At 38.7% G+C, this 21,613-nt stretch overlaps 4 protein-coding genes across 4 annotated transcripts; 3 read left to right on the forward strand and 1 right to left on the reverse strand.

Annotated features, from left to right (window-relative positions):
- The first annotated feature begins 221 nt into the window (after positions 1-221).
- On the forward strand, positions 222-5,991 carry LOC114745861 (uncharacterized). The gene is made up of 11 exons (XM_028934033.1): positions 222-568; positions 773-1,007; positions 1,108-1,232; positions 1,600-1,708; positions 1,798-1,837; positions 2,815-2,904; positions 3,016-3,115; positions 3,211-3,350; positions 4,008-4,110; positions 4,471-5,141; positions 5,261-5,991. The coding sequence occupies exons 2-11, from the start codon at positions 872-874 to the stop codon at positions 5,547-5,549; spliced, it is 1,803 nt and encodes a 600-aa protein (XP_028789866.1). The 5' UTR covers positions 222-568; positions 773-871; the 3' UTR covers positions 5,550-5,991.
- A 2,401-nt stretch (positions 5,992-8,392) lies between these two features.
- On the forward strand, positions 8,393-11,035 carry LOC114745863 (uncharacterized). Its single transcript, XM_028934037.1, has 2 exons — positions 8,393-8,672; positions 10,361-11,035. Exons 1-2 carry the CDS (start codon positions 8,464-8,466, stop codon positions 10,716-10,718), a joined length of 567 nt encoding a protein of 188 aa, XP_028789870.1. The 5' UTR covers positions 8,393-8,463; the 3' UTR covers positions 10,719-11,035.
- A 1,710-nt stretch (positions 11,036-12,745) lies between these two features.
- Positions 12,746-15,740, forward strand: LOC114745856 (calcium-dependent protein kinase 26-like). The gene is made up of 7 exons (XM_028934024.1): positions 12,746-13,779; positions 13,962-14,105; positions 14,238-14,390; positions 14,607-14,722; positions 14,838-15,005; positions 15,182-15,406; positions 15,512-15,740. Exons 1-7 carry the CDS (start codon positions 12,831-12,833, stop codon positions 15,638-15,640), a joined length of 1,884 nt encoding a protein of 627 aa, XP_028789857.1. The 5' UTR covers positions 12,746-12,830; the 3' UTR covers positions 15,641-15,740.
- A 1,356-nt stretch (positions 15,741-17,096) lies between these two features.
- LOC114745857 (fasciclin-like arabinogalactan protein 15) lies at positions 17,097-20,354 on the reverse strand. Its single transcript, XM_028934025.1, has 3 exons — positions 18,876-20,354; positions 17,492-17,642; positions 17,097-17,391 (listed from the first exon to the last, which is right to left on the reverse strand). The coding sequence occupies exons 1-2, from the start codon at positions 20,191-20,193 to the stop codon at positions 17,587-17,589; spliced, it is 1,374 nt and encodes a 457-aa protein (XP_028789858.1). The 5' UTR covers positions 20,194-20,354; the 3' UTR covers positions 17,097-17,391; positions 17,492-17,586.
- Positions 20,355-21,613: the final 1,259 nt, after the last annotated feature.

The following is a 21,613-nucleotide window of genomic DNA, read 5'->3' on the forward strand; positions in this document are numbered from 1 at the left end:
ATCAGTAAATCAGCTGGGATTGGATTTGGGAGGGATGAAAAAGCAGCTCACCTTTCTTCCTTCTTCACAAACTCCCAAATATTTTTATTACTGCCTAGATATAAGATCATTCTGTTGGCTCACTTGAGGCTTTCTCGATACCAGTATTTTAACCTTTTGAATGTTCCTTCCTTCGTCGCTCTTGCGTGGTCCCGTCTGACTCTGACGCTTTCAGTTCCACTTAGCGCAACCTAATTCCGAAGCACACAATTACTTTCGTATTCCCCAGAACGATTATTTGTTCTTATCTATTTAATTTAATTTAATGCCCTTGTCTTCCTGTATTCATTCGGGACTTTTCTTGTTGCCTCCAATCCGGTTTCTTTCATGGTCAAAGAGAGAAGTTTAAACCCCACGTTCCCCTTCCGTCTGGGAACTCTAGCTGTCTCCTCGCAGTGGTGATCGGCATTTGTCGGTGGGTATTTCGTATCTTTGATTCTGGGTTCTGTAATCTCTTCACAACAACTAAGAAGACATCTACCGAAGCATTCATGGTAGTGGGTTCCGAGCAATTACGCGTGGCCTCCACGTGGGTTCCATGATATCTCAAGCTTTGTTTAGCTTTGAATTTAGCTTCGATGATCTCCTTTATTATCTGCTTGCCTTCGAAATTATGTATACTAACTTTGAACTATTAATTTGATTTTAGTCAGTCAATTTTACCGGAAATTTATGCTCGTTATGATTCTTAAATGCTATTCTCATCCTTGCATTGAACTTTTTATGGCTGTAGGTTTAGTCGGTGATTCAAAAACCAATTAATTGCTCTAGCCTCAGTTTTATACATGACTTTTGAGACGGGGCTCTCTCAACTTTCCTTGTTGATGTGAAGATGGAAAAGAAACGAAAGATTGTGCAATATAGGGAGAGGCTGGACAAGACACTTTCCTCACCTGATCTGAGAAACGAGGAGCCGCTAAAAGCCCTTGTCAAAAGGCAATTACGTTCTTCAGGACAAGAAATAGAAGGTTACTATATTCTTTTATTGAATTTCAAATTATCCAAGCAGCATTGCAAATATTATATCGGTTTATTAAATTTGTCTTCAATCATATTTGTTTTATACAGGATATGAATACGACGAGGAAGCAGTGGAGACCAGGGCCGCAGAAGTGTCCAAGTTTCTTGATATGTTGAGGAGTGTTTCTGCCGATGGTAGTGACAGATCTAAAACATCACGCGCGGATTGGAAAGTGTGTTATCTACTCTGTGCAGTACTCTTCAAGTTGTTTTTGCTTGGTTAAACCTCTTCCCGTTGCCAAATAATGTTCCTTTCCTCTAGTTCGATCTTCTTCGTCTTCTTCGTTTTTGTTTTTTATATGTATATGAAGAATGAATGACTTTTTTTATTTTTGGGAAAATTAAAGAGTTCGTAACTGATGAGAGACCTGACCTTTCGTTTAGTGGTTTTGGTCTTGAAGTACCCCCTTGCTGAGAATTCAATGAATTGATGCTATTTCTATGAAATTTATCTTATGAACTCTGATTATGCTTTGGATGGTAGATTCATGAGTTTTCCAATAAAATCCTTGACACTCGTTTCCATTCTTCTCCCTTCAGTTGAAGCAGGATAATGAAGAGTTTCGTGTTATGTATCGTGAAGGACCAGAGGGAACTCCGTTTCATACATTGCTAGCTGAAGGCTACGTTGATGGCCCTGTAGATGTTTGTGAGTTATACTGGTGCAACAGAAATTTTTGACTGCAGCTACTTTGAATGCAGTATATAAAATTTAACGAGTTCTATTCCTTCTTGCAGGTTTATGTATGTCATGGGAGACACCCCTTTACAAGAAATGGTGGGTATCGTGCTTTGTCATATTTATGCTTTTGATGAATTTTTGCACAAGTGTGGGGGTTATACTTAATGAAAATAACTGCTTCCATTTATACCTTTTGGAATATCATTGAGTTACAGATATTCAAGATATCTTAACTTCGTCATTTGATTATTTATGTTATGATGAGAAATGGATCTTCTTAATTTTGGAAAGATAGATGTAGAGTGTATAGGGCCCAATCACGTGGTAGGCTTCATATGAACGTCTGGGACTCTCTCCAAAGTTGATTTTGGAGAGAATTGAGAGAATTTATTTCTGTTATGATGTGATTCCAGAAGTTGTTGTATACTGTATAAATAATTTGAGTAATAATTGTATATCTGTTTTCACTAAAAAGAAAATATTCTATAGTTGAATACCCCATGCCTTTTACCAATGTGAAAATGTCGTTGATTCTTTAAGTTTGGTGCATTTTTCAAGCAAAGAGGTTGAAGTTTTCCAATGTTGTCTCTATGTTTTCCTTTTCTCTCATTCTTGTAAAATTTGATTAACTGTGTTATGACTGATGATGGAAAATGTGTACTCTCGAATTTGAAGAGTGATCAACATAAGGTGTGGGCCATTCGAGTGGTAGGTTAGGTTGCACTTCAATATGTGGGGCTTTCTGCTAGTTGATATGATCAATTTCGGAGAGGAATTTAGCAAATTCATCTCTGTAGTATGGTGCTATCTTGCTGTGTAGTCATAAATGATTTGAATCTAGGTAATGATTGGACAGTTGTTTTTACCGATGAGGGGAAGGATTCTGTGGTTGGATAAGGAGTACTTTTTACCTATATGAATATCTCATTGACCTTTTAAGCTGGGTGCATTTTTAACCTAAGAGGTTGAAGTTTTTTAATTTCACTTCCATGATGTTGTCAACTTTTATTGGACCAGAGATGGAAACAGTAAGTAAAAAAGCCAACAGCCATGTCACTTTTTTCATTTCTCAGGTGGCCTCAGTTTACTGTTCCCACTTTCAAAATCGTGGTGAGTGAGTGTTTGCAGAGGGTCCGGATTGGGGAACAATTATCTCTAGTAAGGTTGATTTCTTGTCACTGTTGACCTTTCTTTTTTAAAAATTCACTTGCCGTCTATTATACCATAGATGTTCACTTTCTAATGCTTATTTTACTTGAAATGTCGGAAGAAAGGGTGAAGCTTTCATGGCCACTTTCCACAAGGGAGGCTGTCATGCACTATTATCTGTTTGAGTACTTCCAGGATGACTTAATTGTTGTCATTATAAATACGGTAGTTTCGTGGACATTCTTTCTTCTTTAATTTCTTTTTTTAGTTAATTCAAATCCAGATCTGAGCTTCAATAACTATGATGGATTTGGTTTCAGATTCCTGATTCAAAGAGCTTCAATGGGCAGCTTTATGGTTTCAACAACGATGCAATTCCTGAAGCAAACGATGCGGTTAGGATTGATGTGGTGGGAGGTTTTGCTTTGCAAAAGGTGACATCAGAAAGAAGTTATTTTCGGTGAGTTTGATATATATTTTGGATATGGAACTAAACGAGCGAAACAGTCGCTTGGCAGAGTCAATTTTAGACCCTACAGGATCTGCTGGATTTAAAAGAGGCAAAATAAAGAATAATTTCATATGCATAACGAGATTTAATATACTAGGTTTTATTTCTTTATTTACAGCTTTTGTGAGCTGGTTACTTTGCTCATAAATTGGCAAATGAATATATCTAGAGTTAAAACACTTTTAGAATGTGGCTGAGGTATGAAGAGTTTAAAATTGTTTTCAACAGTGAGGTCCTAAATCAATTTCTAGTCCGTCTTGGGTTAGGCAGTAACAAAATTTCGGCTATTTGATGCTTCTGAGTATGTTAGGCTTGGGTTTGGGGATCAGTTGGGGAATTTGGATTGTTCTCACTCTGATCATATATTTTGGTTGTTTGTTCGATATGGTCACCTTGCTTGATTGGTTTTTCTGATTGACTTTACTGGTTCTCAATGGTATTGTTTCTTATCTTGCTTTTATGTGGCTATCAAACTCGCTTTATATTCAATGAGATTAGACTAAGTATGGGCATGCTTTTCTAACTTCATGTGGGGAAAAGTAAAAAACGGTGGCACAGAAAAAATTTTGATTGGAAAAGCTGATTCAGGTCTATCAAATTTTGTAGGACGATAGCAAACATGGATATAAAGTTGGATATTGTACCTCCATCACTTATCAACTTCATCTCAAGACAGCTCATTGGCAGTGGCTTCAGACTTTACAAGAAGGTTGAAGATTCTTTTTGTATTTGTGTCCTTTATATGGCTTTCAATGAAGATTTATTCGTTTTTGCTTCCTTTCATACAATAATGAGCTGACTCATTCTTTGATCCAGAAATGAAACCTATTTATGAATCCCGTGGGTTCTTTTGTCATAAGTTACATTGTTGGATTTGTCATGCCTACTGAGCTCACGGCCTATAGAATATAGGATTTTAAATGCTGTGGTTCATCTGAATATTGGGTCCGGTTGTCATTTTCTGCTTGCTCGTGTATATAAACATCCTAGCATTCCCGTTATGTCCCCCCCCCAAAAAATTTTTTTTTAATCATCTCGGCACATTATGCAACCCATGTTTTTGCTACAGGCAGTGGCTTCGATGATGGACCATGATGAAGGATTTATTAAGGCTTTGGGGGAGCCATTATATTCGAGACTTCGTGAAGCTCTATATGTTATTAATGGGTCAAAGAAGTCTACGGATGCCCAAGGTGTAGACATTATCCGAGCCGAAGAAGTTATTGAAAGTAAGCAAGATGATACAAAAGATGTGTCTCGGGGGGATAAGGGCAACTATCATGCTGATGACTTCACATCGATGAATGGAACAGCACTGGACAGTAGCAATGCACATGGTGAGATTGTGGAGGCAGATAGTGAAGAAACTGAGCGCATTGAAGAGGATGACGAGAAAGTAAAACATATTCGAATTAATGAAGTTAATGCGAGTCAGTTAAAGGGCAAAAAGAATGTACATATCAGAGCAGAGGTAGAGCAGGCTCTTGAAACATTAGAGGAGGCCATTTCAGCTGTTCGAGAATATGGATTTCATTCCTTCCAGCCCTCTCCCAGCTTCAACTTCACCTGTAAAGAGTCTCCGTCCAAGCAAAAGGATGACAAACTTTATACATATTCCTCAAAACCTGGTCAATTGTGTTCCAAAAATGAGGTTAGTACTGTCAAAGTATTAAACGAAGAGATTCTGGAGGAAAATACTCAAGAAGCACTTGGGAATAACCCTGACATTCACAGCTTAAGGTGATTATTAGTGATTGTGTACTGATTGTGTTAGTGTGAGCCAAATAGCCAGAATGTTAATGATAAATAGTAACATTTAATTAACAATCTGATTCTTTTTTTTTTTTTCCCGGTTACAGGCGTACAGGCACAAATTCTAATTTAAAGGAAGTAAACTACAACAAAGTAGTACCAGCTTCTCCAGAGCAGAATGTTTCAGTGCCTATATGTTCCTCAGAAAAGGGGGCAACAAAGACCCCAACTTTGGACCTAAAAACGCTGGACAGTAACGAGCAATCAGATGTGGATGCAATCCAAGATATGTCTTCTGATCAGCCGAAGAAGTCAAGCGGGCTGAAAAAGCATCAACACTGTTGTTTTCTGCCCTTGTTAAGAGGGAAAAGTTCGATCGCCAAGAGCAGCAGATGAGAAAATCGGGTAATTTCGGGCTTCTTGTCAACTTGGTATTCGAGCATTTAGGGCCCGAACTTTTTCCTTAGAGGTTCTTCCCTTTTGGTCGTCAACTTGCCCTTAAATATGCCATAGAGGTTCTTCCCTTTGTTTTCCTCTTTGGGCCGGAAGGGGAACGTCGGGTTCAAACTGCTCCCTTTGAGTCGGAATCGTTGATGCGGGTATTGTAACATTATGGTGGTTAGTTATACATGCCATAGAGGTTCTTTCCTTTGTTTTCCTTGAATAATATTTTCCGTTCAAAATACCATTTGCCATATATGTAACATTAGGCTATTCATTAACCAATCAACCTATATCTGTATTCTGTAATATACACGGATGCTGCGTATAAGAAGAAATAAACTGTGCCTTGCAGTCGAGGGTAAATGCAGAAATTTTAATATGCAATATTGCTTTCCCTCCCCCTTCCCGCCACGTGGAGCATGTTTTGTTTTGGGACTTTTGCCGCCAGATGGTCCTGGGTTTTTGCGCCACTGGTTATCCCAATGAGTTTGGGCCGAAGCCGCATTCAAAGGTAGTACCCCCTGTCCTTATTAAGAACTAATTGATTAATTTGAGTAGATTAAAAAAAACTCATTAAATTAGTTATTTATAATACATGTGTGTTGTTTTTTTAAAAATATTTTTACTAATTAAATGTATTGATTGAAACTATTATTATTATAAAGATTATTTTAGAAAACAGATAGATAGATATGAGAAACTAAACTATAGTCTTATATTTAATACCAAAATAGATGTCAAATAAGCTCTTATATTAAGAACTAAAGATAGTACTCCTCCGGTCCTTATTATAAGACCCCATTTGACTTTTTATTTGGTCCTAATTATAAGACCCCAATCCATTTTGTCTCTTATATTTATGTATTTTTTTCCAAGATAATCCTTCTAATAATGATAGTTTTAGCCAATATACTTAATTAGCAAGGATATTTTAAGAATGACAACACTTATTTATTATAAATAACCAACTTAACTTACTTCCTTAATCTCCTCAAATAAGTCAATTGGGTCTTATAATTAGGACCGGAGGAGTAGTTCACATATGTTTAAACACTGAATGGCTTGACCTCATTCTAGGGTTTTGTACAAGTGTAGTTCCAAAGAATTTTTCCTTTCTTTTTTGTTGTTGTTAGGTACAAATTTCTTCTTGTTGAAAGTAATACTGTTTGAAGCAATAATTCGAAACTTGATACCTGCTCTTGCATCATCATTAGGGGTGGAAACAGGCCAGGCCAGGCCAGGCTTTGCTTTTAACAGGCCAGGCCTGTTTTGGAGCCTATTGGCCTGAGCCTGGCCTGTGGGCTGTTACAGGCTTACTTTTCAGCCTGAGCCTGGCCTGTATAAAGGCCTGGCCTGGCCTGAAGCCTGTTAAAAGGCCTGTATTTTTAAAAAATTCAAATTATAATAATTAATTTTTAAAAAAAGCTAAGATAAAAAAAACGTACATAATAATTTAATTTTTAGTCTTGTCTTTTATTTAAATTTTAGTATCATAAGTACTATTTTAAATCTTAATTATAATTTATAAGAATATTATTGAAAACTAATTGTAATTATATGTTAAAATTTGGAATAAGACTACGTTTAAGTACACACAAAAAATTATTAAATTAAGACAAATAAATAAAGAGGAAAAAAATACTAATTTTATAATGAATAAAGAGGGTATCATACTTAAATTAACATAATACGTAAGTTAGTTAATTTATCATTCTTGGAACAAAATTTTTCTTTCCTATTTTCTTTATATTTTTAAGATTTAAAAATCACATTATTTATTAATATTATTATTTTAAATTATATTTTTATCTTCACTTGTCATCTAAACTTCAAAATCTAAGAAAAGATTAAGCTACTAACTATATATTAAAATTAAAAAATAAATTAAAAGAGTACATTAACAATAATAGCATTAATTAATTTTTTCATATATTATTATTATAAATTCCTGACAGGCCCAGGCCGGCCTAACAGGTTTAACAGGCTTTTTAAAAAGCCTAAGCCTGGCCTGTTTAACTAAACAGGCCTTCAAACAGGCCTGAGCCTGTCTTTTTTGGGAAACAGGCCAGGTCAGGCCAGGCCAAATGCAGGCCAGGCCATAGGCCCCTGACAGGCCGCCTGGCCTGTTTCCACCCCTAGTCATCATTTAGTGAAAGAGATTTATTTATTTTTTTCCTTTGTAAAAACCATTCTCTTGATATTATAACCTTCCAAAAACTATTTTTTAAATACTATTAAGAATGGTTAAAAAATCAATGAAAAATATTTATGAAGTTTGGGAGAAATAACATTCTTTCGAACCTTTTTTGGGCCTAATATTCTTTTGAAGCTTGAGCAATACGAAATTATTTCTTCTTTTTGTCATGAAAATCTTCTCTGAAAAATTATTCTCTCGAAACTGACCTTCTAAAACTATTTATTTTTAATACCATTAGTTACCCAAAAACCAATGAAAAGTATTTACTCTTTAAAATTTAGGGAAAAAATGTTTTTCCGAACCAACCTTAGCAAACTATTTATTCTCTAATTCCAAATCGTTACAAAAACTGGTGAAAATATATTTTCCCCTCGACAGTTAATTAAAACATTTATTGCAATATTTTCCTTTTATTTTTTCAAGTGGCTTATCTCAATTGACCGCGAGTTCGTGAAGGTGCCAAACAGATGGAGGAAAGGAGATGAACGATCCTAGAGCCACGTGGACTTGGGCTTCCGTTTGCTTCCTTGGAGAGAAAGCTAAGAGGGCCTCGATATAAATAAGAAAAAAACCACCGAACAAACTAAACACTGAGCCTGTAGCCTAACCGTGAGTTGTGGTTGAAATCTTGAGGAACTGCTATTTTGCGATTGCTAAAGGGATTCGATAATGGGATGGATTTGGAGAGACGATGATGACGGCCAACAAATGTCTTCGCGTGACATTAGCGAATTTGGGAGATCTGACTCTCCTACCCAGGATCGTTGTTCCACCAGAAAGGTTGTGAAATCCCAGTGCAGAACAGAGGAGGTCGAACCTGGAAGATTCGTCAGGAAGTGCGAGAAAACAGAAGAGGTCCTCAGGGATTGTATTGGAAAGTAAGTTCTTTTGTTTCTCCCGCCTTAGGGTCTCTATTTCAGTTCTGTTGCATTTGAGGATGCTCCGCTGAGGTATTATGGTGAGTCGGTGTTTCTTCCTTTGTCTCTGGTGCCAATTCTTGCGAACGAATTATTTTGCTCCACTGGAAAAGAATTTTCACCGGCGCTTATAGCAACGTTTACATTGTGGTAGCGTAATTTTCTTCGTTTCTTTTTCTTCTAGGACATACTATGAAGTACAAATGGATGAAATTTTATTCATGGTATGGACTCCTTGACATTTTTGAACCTTCCCTTTTTATGAACAAGAATAACATATTGCACTTGAGAATTCTGGACTAGAAACATTTTGGTTGTATATTATCTTGCCATGGCCTAGTTGAAAGCTGGCTTTGAAGCTACATAGCAGAGTAGCTATATTACCCGACTTCTTTGCCTAAAACGAGAAATATCAGCGTGTATACCATTGAAATCCCACTGCTAGAGTTGTGAACGTGCAATCCGATGGTTTAAGTGGTGCACATTGCTATTGCGGCTTATGAGTAAAGCAAAATACTGTATGAGAAAAGAGTTGGGTAGAAATGAGTTCTAATAATGTTTCCCTTGGTAACAAATAGAAGCAGTGAGATTTCTGTCTAATCTCCTTCCGGAACATATATGTGAAATATGGTGACGGAATCTACTGAAGATCAAAAGTTGAGGGAAAGCTTCCTGTGCTTAGTTAACATCACACTCAATATTCATTGAAGTAGAGATGTTAGAGTCGTTTGAGGGGCCTACCCTTCCTTTTGTGTGGGGAGGGGGGGGGTGATGTTGTGAGCATTATGGATGCTATCAGAGACCATAGTAGCAACATATTGATGAATATTAAGGAAGGGATGGTGAATGACTCAGAGGTTAAACCTTACACGTCTTACAGATAAGGAAAGGCTAGCTCTCTGGCTAGCCTCACGTAGTCTAGGGATGAATGTGGATTTAATCATGCTAACTACACCACCCTCAAGGTTGGATGTCAAGAGGGGACATTACAGGTGAAGGTGTTCTGCGCAGTGTAGCATGTTTGATTTTACTCGTTAGTAGGTGTGGGTTTATTAATTGTTTAATTTGGGTCAACTACTTACCGAAAAAAACTTAACATATAACAAAAAACCATTTATTTGCATAATAATTATTTCAAAATATTACTCAAGGAATATCTATAAATAAAAAAAATTAACAAATTCAGTTGTTAAGTTGGCATTGCTCAGCGTCAGATTTTCGTGTTCTCAAATTTTAGTTCTCATTGAAATAGATGCTCGGGGCGTATTTATGTTTTGACTTTCATATCTGTATTGAGACCTTACGTCTGTTATCATGCGGCCTCGAATCTTTAGGCATAGTAATATCATGTATTATTAATGGTCTACATTAGTTTTCAGGTGATAAATTAGTCCTAAGATGATGTTGGATGGCTGAGCAGCCTAAGCTTTTAGAGCTTACCTTCTCTAGTATAAGTTTGCTTAGATGTTCTAAAGGGTTGATTTTAGTTTCTTGCATTAGGTTCTGTGCAAAACAGGAATAACAGTTGGAACTTGTGTCGTATCTCTTGCTTCCTTTTGTTTGGTCTTTTCTCTTGGTAGGTTTACTCTTACTTGAAGGGTTTTAATTAATCTTGTTCTTATGGCCTTCTCTGTTACCTCTCTTCCCAGGCCTGTTGAAGTAATTCAATCGAACAAGGAGTTTACTGAAGAAGATGTCACTGATGCGGTTCAGAGGGGAGGGTCATTCATGTTTGGATCACCAGGGCTGCAAAGTGACATTGAGGCCCTTGAACGCAACTTCTTTGGAGGCGTCAGTCGTTTTTTCGAAGCAGCTGAAGAAATGAGCAATGGCTTCTTTGATGTGTTTACAAGGGCTCCACGAATATTTGATGGGGACTCATCCTCCTCCATGAAGAAGGGGATACCTATTGAAGAATTTCCTCGACAGGAAGCCTCGTCTAAACCCAAACCCAAAGAGTACGGATCAATAGATGCCGATCTATCTGGATTGGCTCAGGATGTTTGAATAGAGCCACTGACGTAATATTAATACATGTCGGCCTTTCGGATATGCTTAGTGTTTGATAGTGGACTGTGGAAGCGCAGACTAGACAAGAATCTATTCCAATAACATGTTTCTTCTGCGTTGATTTTTCACATTTTCCTTGCTTGTCTGGCCACTGATTTCGTATAGGAATTAGGTTTCCGACTTTTTGAATGAGCATCTTCCAAGTTCCTATCTGTTTCCCTAAAAAATGTGGATTGGGCATCACAGCTTGCCCCGAATTTTCCAGACGATTGTGTCTGTACTTTTCTTAAAGGCGGAGAAAAGATTGGGTCAAATATCGTGCTCAAGGAGCCTGAATAGGAGTGTTCATAGATTTTTAATGTTATGGTAAAGACGTGCAAGATTATAGATTTTAAAAATGGGATACCGATAAACACGTTTCTGAGGGGTTTGGACTTTAATCAGGAAGTGGTGGTCATGATGGGCGATTCCTCTGATCTATTTGGTGGGAATTTGATCCCACAAGAAATAAGTGCATGCAGTCAAGTCTTCTTCCCTCTCCTGTTACGGAATCAATCAGTTGCTTCCAAGCGCGAGCACCATTGTATTTCTGAATCGCCAATGCAAGTTGGGGTGGCACCTCTTATCTTCTCTCTCATAAAATTTTGTTTTATCTAAAAGCGTTATTTTATATTTAGGATGAAGGGGGTGTTTGGATAGAAACCAAACTATGATTTCAGAAGTGTTTTTATAGTTTACGAAATAAATATGTAAAGGAGTTTATCTCGTTTTATGAAAAAGTGCTTCTGAAATCATGGTTTGGAAGTTGCCAAACACTCCCGAAAAAGAAATAAATAACTTTGATAATTACAGCGTTGAAAATCGAGCATGGCAAATAAAAGATGCCAAATTGCGTTTTGGGTTATTGAATTGAATGGGACGGCTAGCCAATTTGCTAAATAAAAGGGACCAGTTTCATTAAATTACACACGTTTATTTCTAACAGGCAGGACTTTAAACGTCTATCCTCTGGTTGACTGATTAATTAAGAGATTAAAATTGTCATTTTAAATCAGGAATTAAAATATATCCTTTTACGAGGTCCAACCGTGTCTGACAGCAGAAAATAGAACAGTTCATTGCAGCCATAGCGTGGTTCACTACTCATCTGATCTAACAAGGGAGAAACTTATATGTTGGACTAGGCCCCGGGCAACCTCATCACCGGGTAGGGAATGTTAACTCATCTTTTTAGCTAATTCTCTAATGAAGTGAAACGTTAATCACTCCGAAAATAGAAATATTCGTCCACGACGTACTGCAAAGAAGAAAGAGTATTTGAACTTAAGCTCCAACGAGAATATGCAGATAAGCCGGTAGAGCAATGAAAAGTTGAAAACATATAATACAATATTAAAAGTTAAAAGTTAAACGTAAATAAATATGCATATTGAACAGGTGTAAACGGCGGCCGGCGGCCGGCTGTTTGGTGCATGCTAGTGCCTCTGAGCCCTCACATATGACCGACCCGGCAACTTTGTAGGAATCAATTCAACTATGAAGCTGAGTTTCATTAGAAAAAGAACAAATAAAATCTGTGCCGTTTACTTAAACCGGGGCATCTTTAAGAGCCGTTCGATTAGCTCGAGGCTTTGGCACGCGTATTTTGAAACATTCTACGCCACAGTTAAACCGGTCACTCGCTTTCTGTTACTCCCTCTTTCCCTCCTCTTTCCTGTTTCTTTTCACAATCAAAGATTTCATACCTTATTGTGTGACTTTTCCTGTTCTGACTTCCTCTTCCTCCCCATTCGCACTGTCTCGTTAACAAGAGTCAATTTTCCCTTATCCGCCATCTTCAATCATCATCGAGTTTCCTCTTTTACGCCTTCAAATCCCCCCCCCCTGCGAAATCCTCCCTTCTTGCCTCATTCATTCCTCTTCCCGCTAAAATCTATTTATATGCATTTCCCATTCCATGCTCTTCTTTGCATGCTTCCATGGAAGTTCTTACAACAGTCACGGGTATTCATTCGCTTGAGTTCGCACTTTAGATAGCGCATTGGGTTATTAGCATTCTTTCAGTTCTTATTTGCTGAACACTCGGAACAGAAAAGTGACTTTTGTGAAATGGGTAACAACTGCGTTGGATCAAGAATCTCCAGGGATGCATTATTTCCCACTATTTTCAGTTCACTTTGGTGGTCACGACCAACAGGGGATATGATTTCTCCTACCAGTAAATCATCGTCCAGAAGCCAAGGCCCAAATGTTTCAGAGACTGTTCAAAACAGCCCACCCCAGGTATTGAGAATCGATAGGATGGAGACGAAACCAGTAGAGGAAATAAAACCTCAACCTCAACCTCAAAAACAGGACGAAGCGATTAAATCTTCAAAAACACCAATGGAGGAATCAACACTACCCCAGTCGGTGAAGCTGAGGCATACGGAAGAGGGTGGACCGATTCCGACGAGCGTACGAAATGAAGAGATTATTCAACAAGTGGAACCTACAAAACAAAAGAAGCCCCGCAAGATGAAAAGGTTTGAATCGGCTGGGCTGCAAGCAGATTCTGTTTTGCAAACAAAAACTGGTCATCTTAAGGAGCTCTATAAACTGGGACGAAAACTTGGACATGGGCAATTTGGAACGAGTTTCCTTTGCATGGAGAAAGCTACAGGTAAAGAGTATGCCTGCAAGTCCATTGCAAAGCGAAAGTTGCTGACATATGAAGATGTCGAGGATGTGAGGAGGGAGATTCAGATAATGCATCACTTAGCCGGATGCCCAAATGTGATATCTATAAAAGGGGCTTATGAGGATCCTGTGGCAGTTCATGTTGTGATGGAACTATGTGCAGGGGGTGAGCTGTTTGATAGGATTGTGGAAAGAGGGCATTACACTGAAAGAAAAGCAGCAAAACTTGCCAGGACTATAGTTAGTGTTATAGAAGCTTGTCACTCCCTTGGAGTCATGCATCGTGATCTTAAGCCTGAGAATTTTCTTTTCGTCAGTAAGGATGAAGACTCTCCCCTTAAGGCTATAGATTTTGGATTGTCTACGTTTTTCAAACCAGGTATTCGTTAGATGCCTTCTCCCTTCTCATTTTGCTGTTAACATCAACTTAGTTGTTTGCCTTAATTCTTAAAGTCCTGTCTTTTTAAGTCTCTCTAGCAGAAAAATGGGTAGTTATAATCTGTATGTTAATGAAGAGAGGTTCATATTTGTTTTCTTATTTGCTTAGTCTCAATGATGCAGGGGAAACTTTCACAGACGTTGTAGGAAGTCCTTATTATGTTGCACCAGAAGTTCTGTGCAAATGTTATGGTCCAGAAGCAGACGTGTGGAGTGCTGGTGTGATGATTTATATTCTGCTATGTGGGGTGCCTCCATTTTGGGCTGGTAATTGTGAATTCTTAAGATGTTAAGCACATGATGATGATCCAATAGTCTTGCTTAATATGTATATACTTACACTACGTTTTTCCTGCTAGATTCTAAACTTTATGCACACTTTTTATTGAGTGGTAACAGAAACAGAGGAGGATATATTCAAAGAGGTTTTGGATGGGAAGCTTGATTTCTCATCAGATCCTTGGCCTAAAATCTCAGACAGTGCTAAAGACTTAGTGAGGAGGATGCTTACTAGAGATCCGAGAAAACGGATAACTGCTCATGAAGTTCTTTGTGAGTTTTTCTTGTCTTGATTTTTCAGATAACTCAAATAAGAATTGTCGTGGGCTATTTTATTTAGCTCACCATTATTATGGTACATATTTGCAAAATGCCACAGGATGTACACTTTAGCAGTGTGCTTCTTGTTAAACCTCTTCCTGTCTAAGATAAAAACCAGGAGAAAAGAAGCCAAATTGATGTTAATGATAAAACTATTCATTGTTGCAGGTCATCCTTGGATACGAGTTAATGGAGAAGCTCCAGATAAACCTCTTGATTCAGCAGTCTTGAGTCGCCTGAAGCAGTTTTCTGCCATGAATAAGCTCGAGAAAATGGCTATAAGAGTATGTTGCTTTCATATCTTTTGGGAATGGTAACCCATATTTTTTCTCAGATAAATTAACTTGTCAACATCTTAACAACATGACTCTAAAACCATATTTTGACTGTTCTTTGCAGGTGATTGCAGAGAAGCTCTCCGAAGAAGAAATTGCTGGATTGAAAGAAATTTTTAAGATCATCGACGCAGACAACAGTGGTCAAATTACATTCGAAGAACTAAAGAATGGACTGAGAAGATTTGGTGCTGATCTGAATGAATCGGAAATACATGATCTAATGCAAGCCGTAAGTATTTGTCCACAGTCATCTTCACCACAGATGATTTTTTTTTTTTTTATTCTTTTGTTTCTGTTTGAGTATTCATTTCACCAACAAGATGAACGCTTGCTTCACAGTCATAATGGGACAGATTTTTAACAATGTTCTAACTCCATCCTATGAAACATGTTTTGAGAATACAGGCAGATGTTGATAACAGTGGAACAATTGACTACAAAGAATTCATAGCTGCCACATTGCATTTAAATAAAATTGAGAGGGAAGACCACCTGTTTGCAGCCTTCTCATACTTCGATAAAGATGGAAGCGGGTATATCACACCAGATGAGCTCCAACAAGCTTGCCAAGAATTTGGCATGGAAGAAATCCACTTAGAAGAAATTATCAGAGAAGCAGATCAAGATAACGTGAGTATATATTTTGCATTAACTAAATCAAAAATGAAGAGTGTGAGGCGACTTTCATAAATGAGAATTGAATCCCAACTTATGAATGATATGTTTGTGTTGCAGGATGGGCAAATAGATTACAAGGAATTTGTGGCAATGATGCAGAGAGGCAACACAGAGATGGGGAAAAAGGGTGAAAGGGGTAGCAATAGATTTAAGATTGGATATAGAGAGGCTCTGTCAGTGTATTAACAGAGGGGGGAATCAATTACTTTTTGTGTTCGTTAATGATTTACCATCTCATCCAATGTTCAGGGCAGGTTGGATTATTATGTATACTTGTGGATAAAGTGCTTCAGGGACACTGTGATCCTAATATTATATTGCTCATTGTGAAGGAAAATATTTGCACAAATAGGCTTTCTCCCTTTGACAGTCTCGTTCTTCAAATAGTACAATTATGAATCTCTCCATGCACTATTATTCTCTGTGATCATGCGGGGTGTCGTGGCTTGCAGAGTTTCCAGAATCAGTGAGGGAAAGTTGGGAGAGCAGAGAGTGATTCGTTAGGTGATGAAGGAAGGAATAGTACAGTTGGGGGGCCAGCTTTACTCGGTAAATTCTTCCTTACAAAAGAACAAACATGACATCTGCAGAGCTGAATTTTTTTCTTTTTCTTGTGCGGAAATTTTTTAATTGTATATAACGGACAGGTATTGTATAGTTTGACTTCTCGCCATGTTTTGCAGAAATAATTAACCAGACTTTGTGTGGCCAAACTATACACGCATTGAAGCAAGATGGTTCATGACAACTACATTTTCAAGAAAAGACAACCACAAAATGAGAAGAAGAAGAAAAGTCACGGAAAAGAACATTCCAACGTCTTAAATTATGGCAACTCAATTATAATATTAATATCAGACTTTAAATTTTATCTCTGCTCTGTAATATTATAAAAAACCGAAACCATGGTTGAATTTAGGATCCTATAATCTTACGACTAAGACAGGTTAACTTTCAAGTAGTTCAAATTATATTTTCAATTAAAAAAAATCTTTTTGTAAGGCAGGATCAGCGGGCTTTTATTTATCGTATGTTAAATATTTAAGCTGAATAATATATATGCATCCACAACACTTGTGTTTTTTTTAATTTTTATAATAGAATTTTGTAGATCACTAAAATAATACACCAGCTTAACTATTATTACTTTTTTGCGATACATTTAACTATTAATAATTTATTTGTGAATAATATAGCTTATCATACACTTTAATGATATATGATATTATGATATAAATATTATATAGACATTTAGTTAAAAGTAACCGGCCCAAAGTCGTATTCATATTCCTAACTCGGCTTTTCTTACCCGCCATGCAAGGTATTAGCTATGCGGTCTTGTTCAGGAATATGAACCCCTCAACAACTTCCCTCACCCTCACCATCAATATATTGCTTTCAGTTAAGCACCCTCTCAAGCTCACTAGTCTACGCCAAAAGGGGAAGATAAAGCCAAGTCCATTTAACCAAAAAAAACAAATGTATATATTTTTGTTTTCTTTTCTGCCCAGAAGTCAGTTTCACAATTAGTCAGCAAATCATTCTCAAACAATAGTGCCTGGTAATAATGGTAATATGAAGCCCCTAAAATATCGAAACACTGGAGAGGAGTTTCACGTAAAAATAGGCAGAGAGAATAGAATAAGAGTAGACTATGTATGAATTTAATTCACGCAGGCAGTGAAAAATTTTTGCAATCTGGGATGAAGATAAGTGTCGTATTTCAAGGTTATTTATGCATACACAGGGACAGGCAGAGACAGAATCAACACAAAAAAAAAAGTAATAAAAAAATGGTACGTAATTACAGTATGTAAAGCAAAATGACAGGATTTTATCTTCTGTGGGTTTTCCACGGAAATCCCGCCAACTTTATCGCTCCCTCCAATTGTAAATTCAACATGCATCCTTTCGTATTGAACTGATTACTCCTACCACTGCATTATGCAAATGAAAACAAACACTGTTACTTTAGCTAAAATACTCGAATTAAGAAGGCAAGATGTAAACCATGCAATGAAAGGTAGGCGAGCTTACCATATAACAATTTGTTTACATAAATTTACCCCTTTATTATTATTTTTTAAAAATTTTTAATTTTTTCCAAGCTATTAGTTGAGAAAACGATTCGATTAGCAGACTCGTCCAAAAGCTCCAAACACGCTACAAGCTACTTCCAGCAACTTCCCTGCACATGATATTAGGTGAATAACATTGTAAGTCAACTGATAACAAGGTATTGCGCAGCTTCAAACGTATTGAATAAGAAAGAAAATAAGCAAGATAGAAGTAAGTTGATTTTTATATCCCTCCAGAGTATTGTATCAAGTAACTAATCGTATAGAAACAAAATTTGGTACTCACTTGGAAGTTGAATAAAATAAGAAATGTGCCAGTTGACCATAAATAAACTACATAAAAGATATGAAACAAAAACAAGGGGATGTATGATTGTCTTGACAGACTGTGTCGGCAGCTAAATTGAGGTGGGCGCAGAATAGAATATGGCTCACAGCTTGGCAGGCTGAATTATTTTTTACATACGGACAAGTTGAGACAAGGGAACAGAATCATCCAGGAATTTTAATGATTTTTCAGGGATTCATGACATAACACTCTCTTCTCAATCTGAGGATTTTTCCCAGCTCCCCACACTCACCGTCTCGGGCCTTAAACCCCTGATTAAGCCATCATGCTCTCGTAACAACTATTTTAAGTTTTAACTAAGCAGAACTTTTCCATTTATATTATGAAGAGCAAGCGCCCTAAAATTTAAAAACTACTGACGTACAATTGAGAATTCAATAGAAATGGAATAAATTCACCAAATAACTATGCGGCACAAATTTCACTCGGAAAAAAGTAAAGTCAAGCAGCCCACCATCACAGTTTGTATTCCAGCATCGGCACTGGATCGCAAAGCTAGGCTGTTTCCAGCCTTTTCAAAAACTACTGTATATACTAAAAGCTTATCAAATTCAAAATTGAAAGTATACTACACCAGCAGCAATAAAAAATGGTACCAGGATCCCATCTTCCTTGCCACGCGGATGGTCAACGTATAAGTTGCCAAATTCTATGAACCAAATAACTTTTCCCATCTAGTTTCGATCGATCAGACTAACCCAGAAGTTGCTAGATTTCCAATTTTTTTCCATTCACATAAAAAACCGCCATCTCTTGAACTTTCTCTTTTGCCAATGTCAATATGCGGCATGGTACTAAAAACATTCTATTGCTCTCTACCTCAGTTACTTTCCTAAATGCCTCAGCAAAGAACGATAACTGAGAGGACCAAAACCCTAAATTATCAATGAAGTTTCCAAATTGGTTTCCCCGTGACCCCCAAAAGCCAAAAGCAATGAAGAATTAAAGACTTAACAGCCGGACATGAATCTAAGAGAGATGTATCATGTCATACCTCTCCTTGGTTTAGTGGCAACTTTGACGACCGGTACTGTTTTTCGCTCAGTCTTTGGCTCCTCTTCGGCCGGGAAAAGAACTCCATCAATACCCTGTACTGAAATTCTCCCATCTGTATATATATCAGGATCGAACAGATATGCAGACCCTTCACCTTGCCCAAACTTCACAGACCCATCAGCCTCCTGAGCCACGACCTTGTGTGGCAACCGCAGAGTGTCGTACCGAACTTTCCCAAACCTCCTCACAGCATTGTACATACTTTCCTCCGTCTGATACTCCGGTATGATATGGTAGTAGATTATTTGCTCCGGCGCACCCGGTTCACTCAATTGGTCTGTGGTGAGCTTCGCCATGGCCTCGTCATTGGGAGCCAACACCGTCAGGACATAACCCTCTGAGACTAACCTTCCCATTTCGGTGGCCAAAGATGTCAAGTTAACCAGAATATCTGCCATTTCATTGTAGCCACCGTAATGCAACAGAGTATGAATGAAGTCTTTCACCTGACGCATACCATTGAAGTGACCATGAGGACCATCGGGTCCAGGTGCCGGTGCCGGAGCGAGTGAAGGACCCGGGGCCATGGCGTCGTAAATGGGCAACACAGGAGGAGCCCCGGCGGGCACGGGAGCGGGTTTCTTCAACCGGTGGGTGCGGGGATCCACCTCCGGCGCTCCCTCAGGGAGAACTGCCGATATGTCCCGCAAATTCCGGCGGCGATTGAAATCCTCCTGAACTGATCGCGGGACCAAAAGCCGCTCAATGCCGTGAATCACACCATCAGGACGAACGACGTCGTCGGGGCGAACAATCTCGGCCAAACCAACAACCTTGCTCGCAGGACCCTTGCTCGCCAAATGCACGTGGTCATTGCATAAAGTCTGATGCGGAACAGCTCCAGAACTCTCAGCGGGCCAGTCACTGGAACCGATTCGTTTGGGCACAATGTGATACATGAGAAGGGTCTGTAGGGACCTGAGATTGCCGGGCTCAAGCAGGAATCGCTTGAACTCGGGGTCGAGCTGACGCTCCAGAGCTTCATTTCGCGGGGCGAAGATGGTGATATTGTTGGCGCCCACGGTATCCTCTAGTTTCTGCAGGAGAAGCGCTTTCTCCACAAGCTCAGCCAGCTCAGTATAATGGGAATCGAGAAGAGCGACGAGAATAGAGTTGGAGTTAATCTGACCGGAGCCGGAAGAAGAAGGGAATTTCTGGGCAGAGTGGAATGGCAGAAGGGAAAGGAAAAGAAGAGAGAGGAAGAAGAAGGATCGGGAGGGGGGGACACCACGGCAGAAAGAAGGGAGGGCGGCCATGGTGTTGGAGTTAGGGAGGAAGGAGGGCCTGAATTGATGAATAATTGAAGGGAGTGAAGGGAAAGTGAAGTGGGGCACTTTGTTTGGTGAGAGGGGAGGGAGATTGCTTAATGGAGGAGGGAGGATGGCGGGGAGAAGGAGAAGAGGGAGAGAAGGGACACGCGGGGCGAAAAGAAAAAGAAAGAAGAGAAGACTTGGGAGGCAGTTATTGCTGAGACTTAAAAAGCAATGAAAATGGAAGGCTCGGAGTGAGAGAGTTCGGACAGCCTGTCTCATTGATTAATATCCTCTCTCTTTCTAATAGCCCAAAAATAATTTGCTCTCCCCGCAACATTATTCTTGTGAATAATAATAATGTGAGAAAATTTTGAATGTGAGAGTACTTCACACCAACCTAACTTTTTTTCTCAAAAATATCAGTGAGCTCTGTTTATGAGGGTTTTTAAATGATATAATGAGGGAATAACAATCTCTCTATGCTGGACATTTTTTGACGTATGATGATAAATTAATTGGCAGGAGGAGAAAAGAAATGAGATGAAACGTGGGAGAATGCTGAATAGAATAGAATAAGGGGTATAATGTAAGGCGAGGTGTCGGTGTTGGGGGGAATGAATAAAAATGGCCTCATTTCTACGCTAAGCTACAAATCAATGTCCAGTCTCGCCCTCGCTTACGTCCTCCTTCAATCGCCCTTCTCACGCGTGACGCTCACCTACCCTATGATTAGAGCTTCCTTCATCCCCCTCTCTTTAATGAGCCCCCGCCCCCACGGGCCTCCATGACATGAAATCATCCGAGGCATCAAAACGGCGACGTCTCATCCGTCGGTGGTTCCTTTGTCGCCATCCCTTCTCTTCTCACCCCACACCTGCCCTTTCCCCTTTTCTTAATTAGTCTCCTCCTTCGATCTTATTTGCTTTATTTATTCCTCCTTTCTATCTCACATTTTCATATTTCCCAAAGTTCACAAAGCAACACCTCATGTCAATTCGCATCATTTTATATCCGACCTACTTCGTTTCCGATTTCTCACCTCTGTTGCTTTCACAAATAGTAACCCTCGGAAAAGGTCAGAATTTGGAGGATGAAAAAAGGCCCCTTGAAGGATATGCTTCACTTCCTTTTCACCCCTTGCTCGTTTCCTTGCTTTTACATTCGCCTTTGTTCCGAAACTAGGAACTGTATTAATTAACGTTAATGCAGCGATTGCAAAAGCAATCTAAACTGCTTGTGCTCTTTCACGGACGTCGTGGCGGCATTAATTTCATGCTTGAACCAATCACAACTCCAAGTCAAGAGCTTAGAGCTCACTGTTCATACAATATTCATAGTCTCGATTCAAATTCGGTGATATTGGGAGGAAGAAAATATTAAATGAACCTCGGTTACGGTACATGCCAGAGCAGGCTGTTCTTAA

The sequence above is a fragment of the Neltuma alba genome, unplaced genomic scaffold, assembly GCF_004799145.2.
Source record: "Neltuma alba isolate B1F8T4 unplaced genomic scaffold, ASM479914v2 tig00004849_pilon, whole genome shotgun sequence".
NCBI classification, from domain to species: domain Eukaryota; kingdom Viridiplantae; phylum Streptophyta; class Magnoliopsida; order Fabales; family Fabaceae; genus Neltuma; species Neltuma alba.

Excerpts from the sequence above, each read along its gene's own strand:
- LOC114745856 (XM_028934024.1), top strand. The coding sequence starts at position 12,831 with ATGGGTAACAACTGCGTTGGATCAAGAATCTCCAGGGATGCATTATTT. Across the intron at positions 13,780-13,961 it reads GTCTACGTTTTTCAAACCAG|GGGAAACTTTCACAGACGTT; the intron begins GTATTCGTTAGA and ends TCAATGATGCAG. Across the intron at positions 14,391-14,606 it reads AACTGCTCATGAAGTTCTTT|GTCATCCTTGGATACGAGTT; the intron begins GTGAGTTTTTCT and ends TCATTGTTGCAG.
- LOC114745861 (XM_028934033.1), top strand. The coding sequence starts at position 872 with ATGGAAAAGAAACGAAAGATTGTGCAATATAGGGAGAGGCTGGACAAG. Across the intron at positions 3,116-3,210 it reads TTGTTGTCATTATAAATACG|ATTCCTGATTCAAAGAGCTT; the intron begins GTAGTTTCGTGG and ends ATTTGGTTTCAG. Across the intron at positions 5,142-5,260 it reads CCTGACATTCACAGCTTAAG|GCGTACAGGCACAAATTCTA; the intron begins GTGATTATTAGT and ends TCCCGGTTACAG.
- LOC114745857 (XM_028934025.1), bottom strand. The coding sequence starts at position 20,193 with ATGGCCGCCCTCCCTTCTTTCTGCCGTGGTGTCCCCCCCTCCCGATCC. Across the intron at positions 17,643-18,875 it reads TGCCACTAAACCAAGGAGAG|GGAAGTTGCTGGAAGTAGCT; the intron begins GTATGACATGAT and ends TATCATGTGCAG.
- LOC114745863 (XM_028934037.1), top strand. The coding sequence starts at position 8,464 with ATGGGATGGATTTGGAGAGACGATGATGACGGCCAACAAATGTCTTCG. Across the intron at positions 8,673-10,360 it reads CTCAGGGATTGTATTGGAAA|GCCTGTTGAAGTAATTCAAT; the intron begins GTAAGTTCTTTT and ends CTCTCTTCCCAG.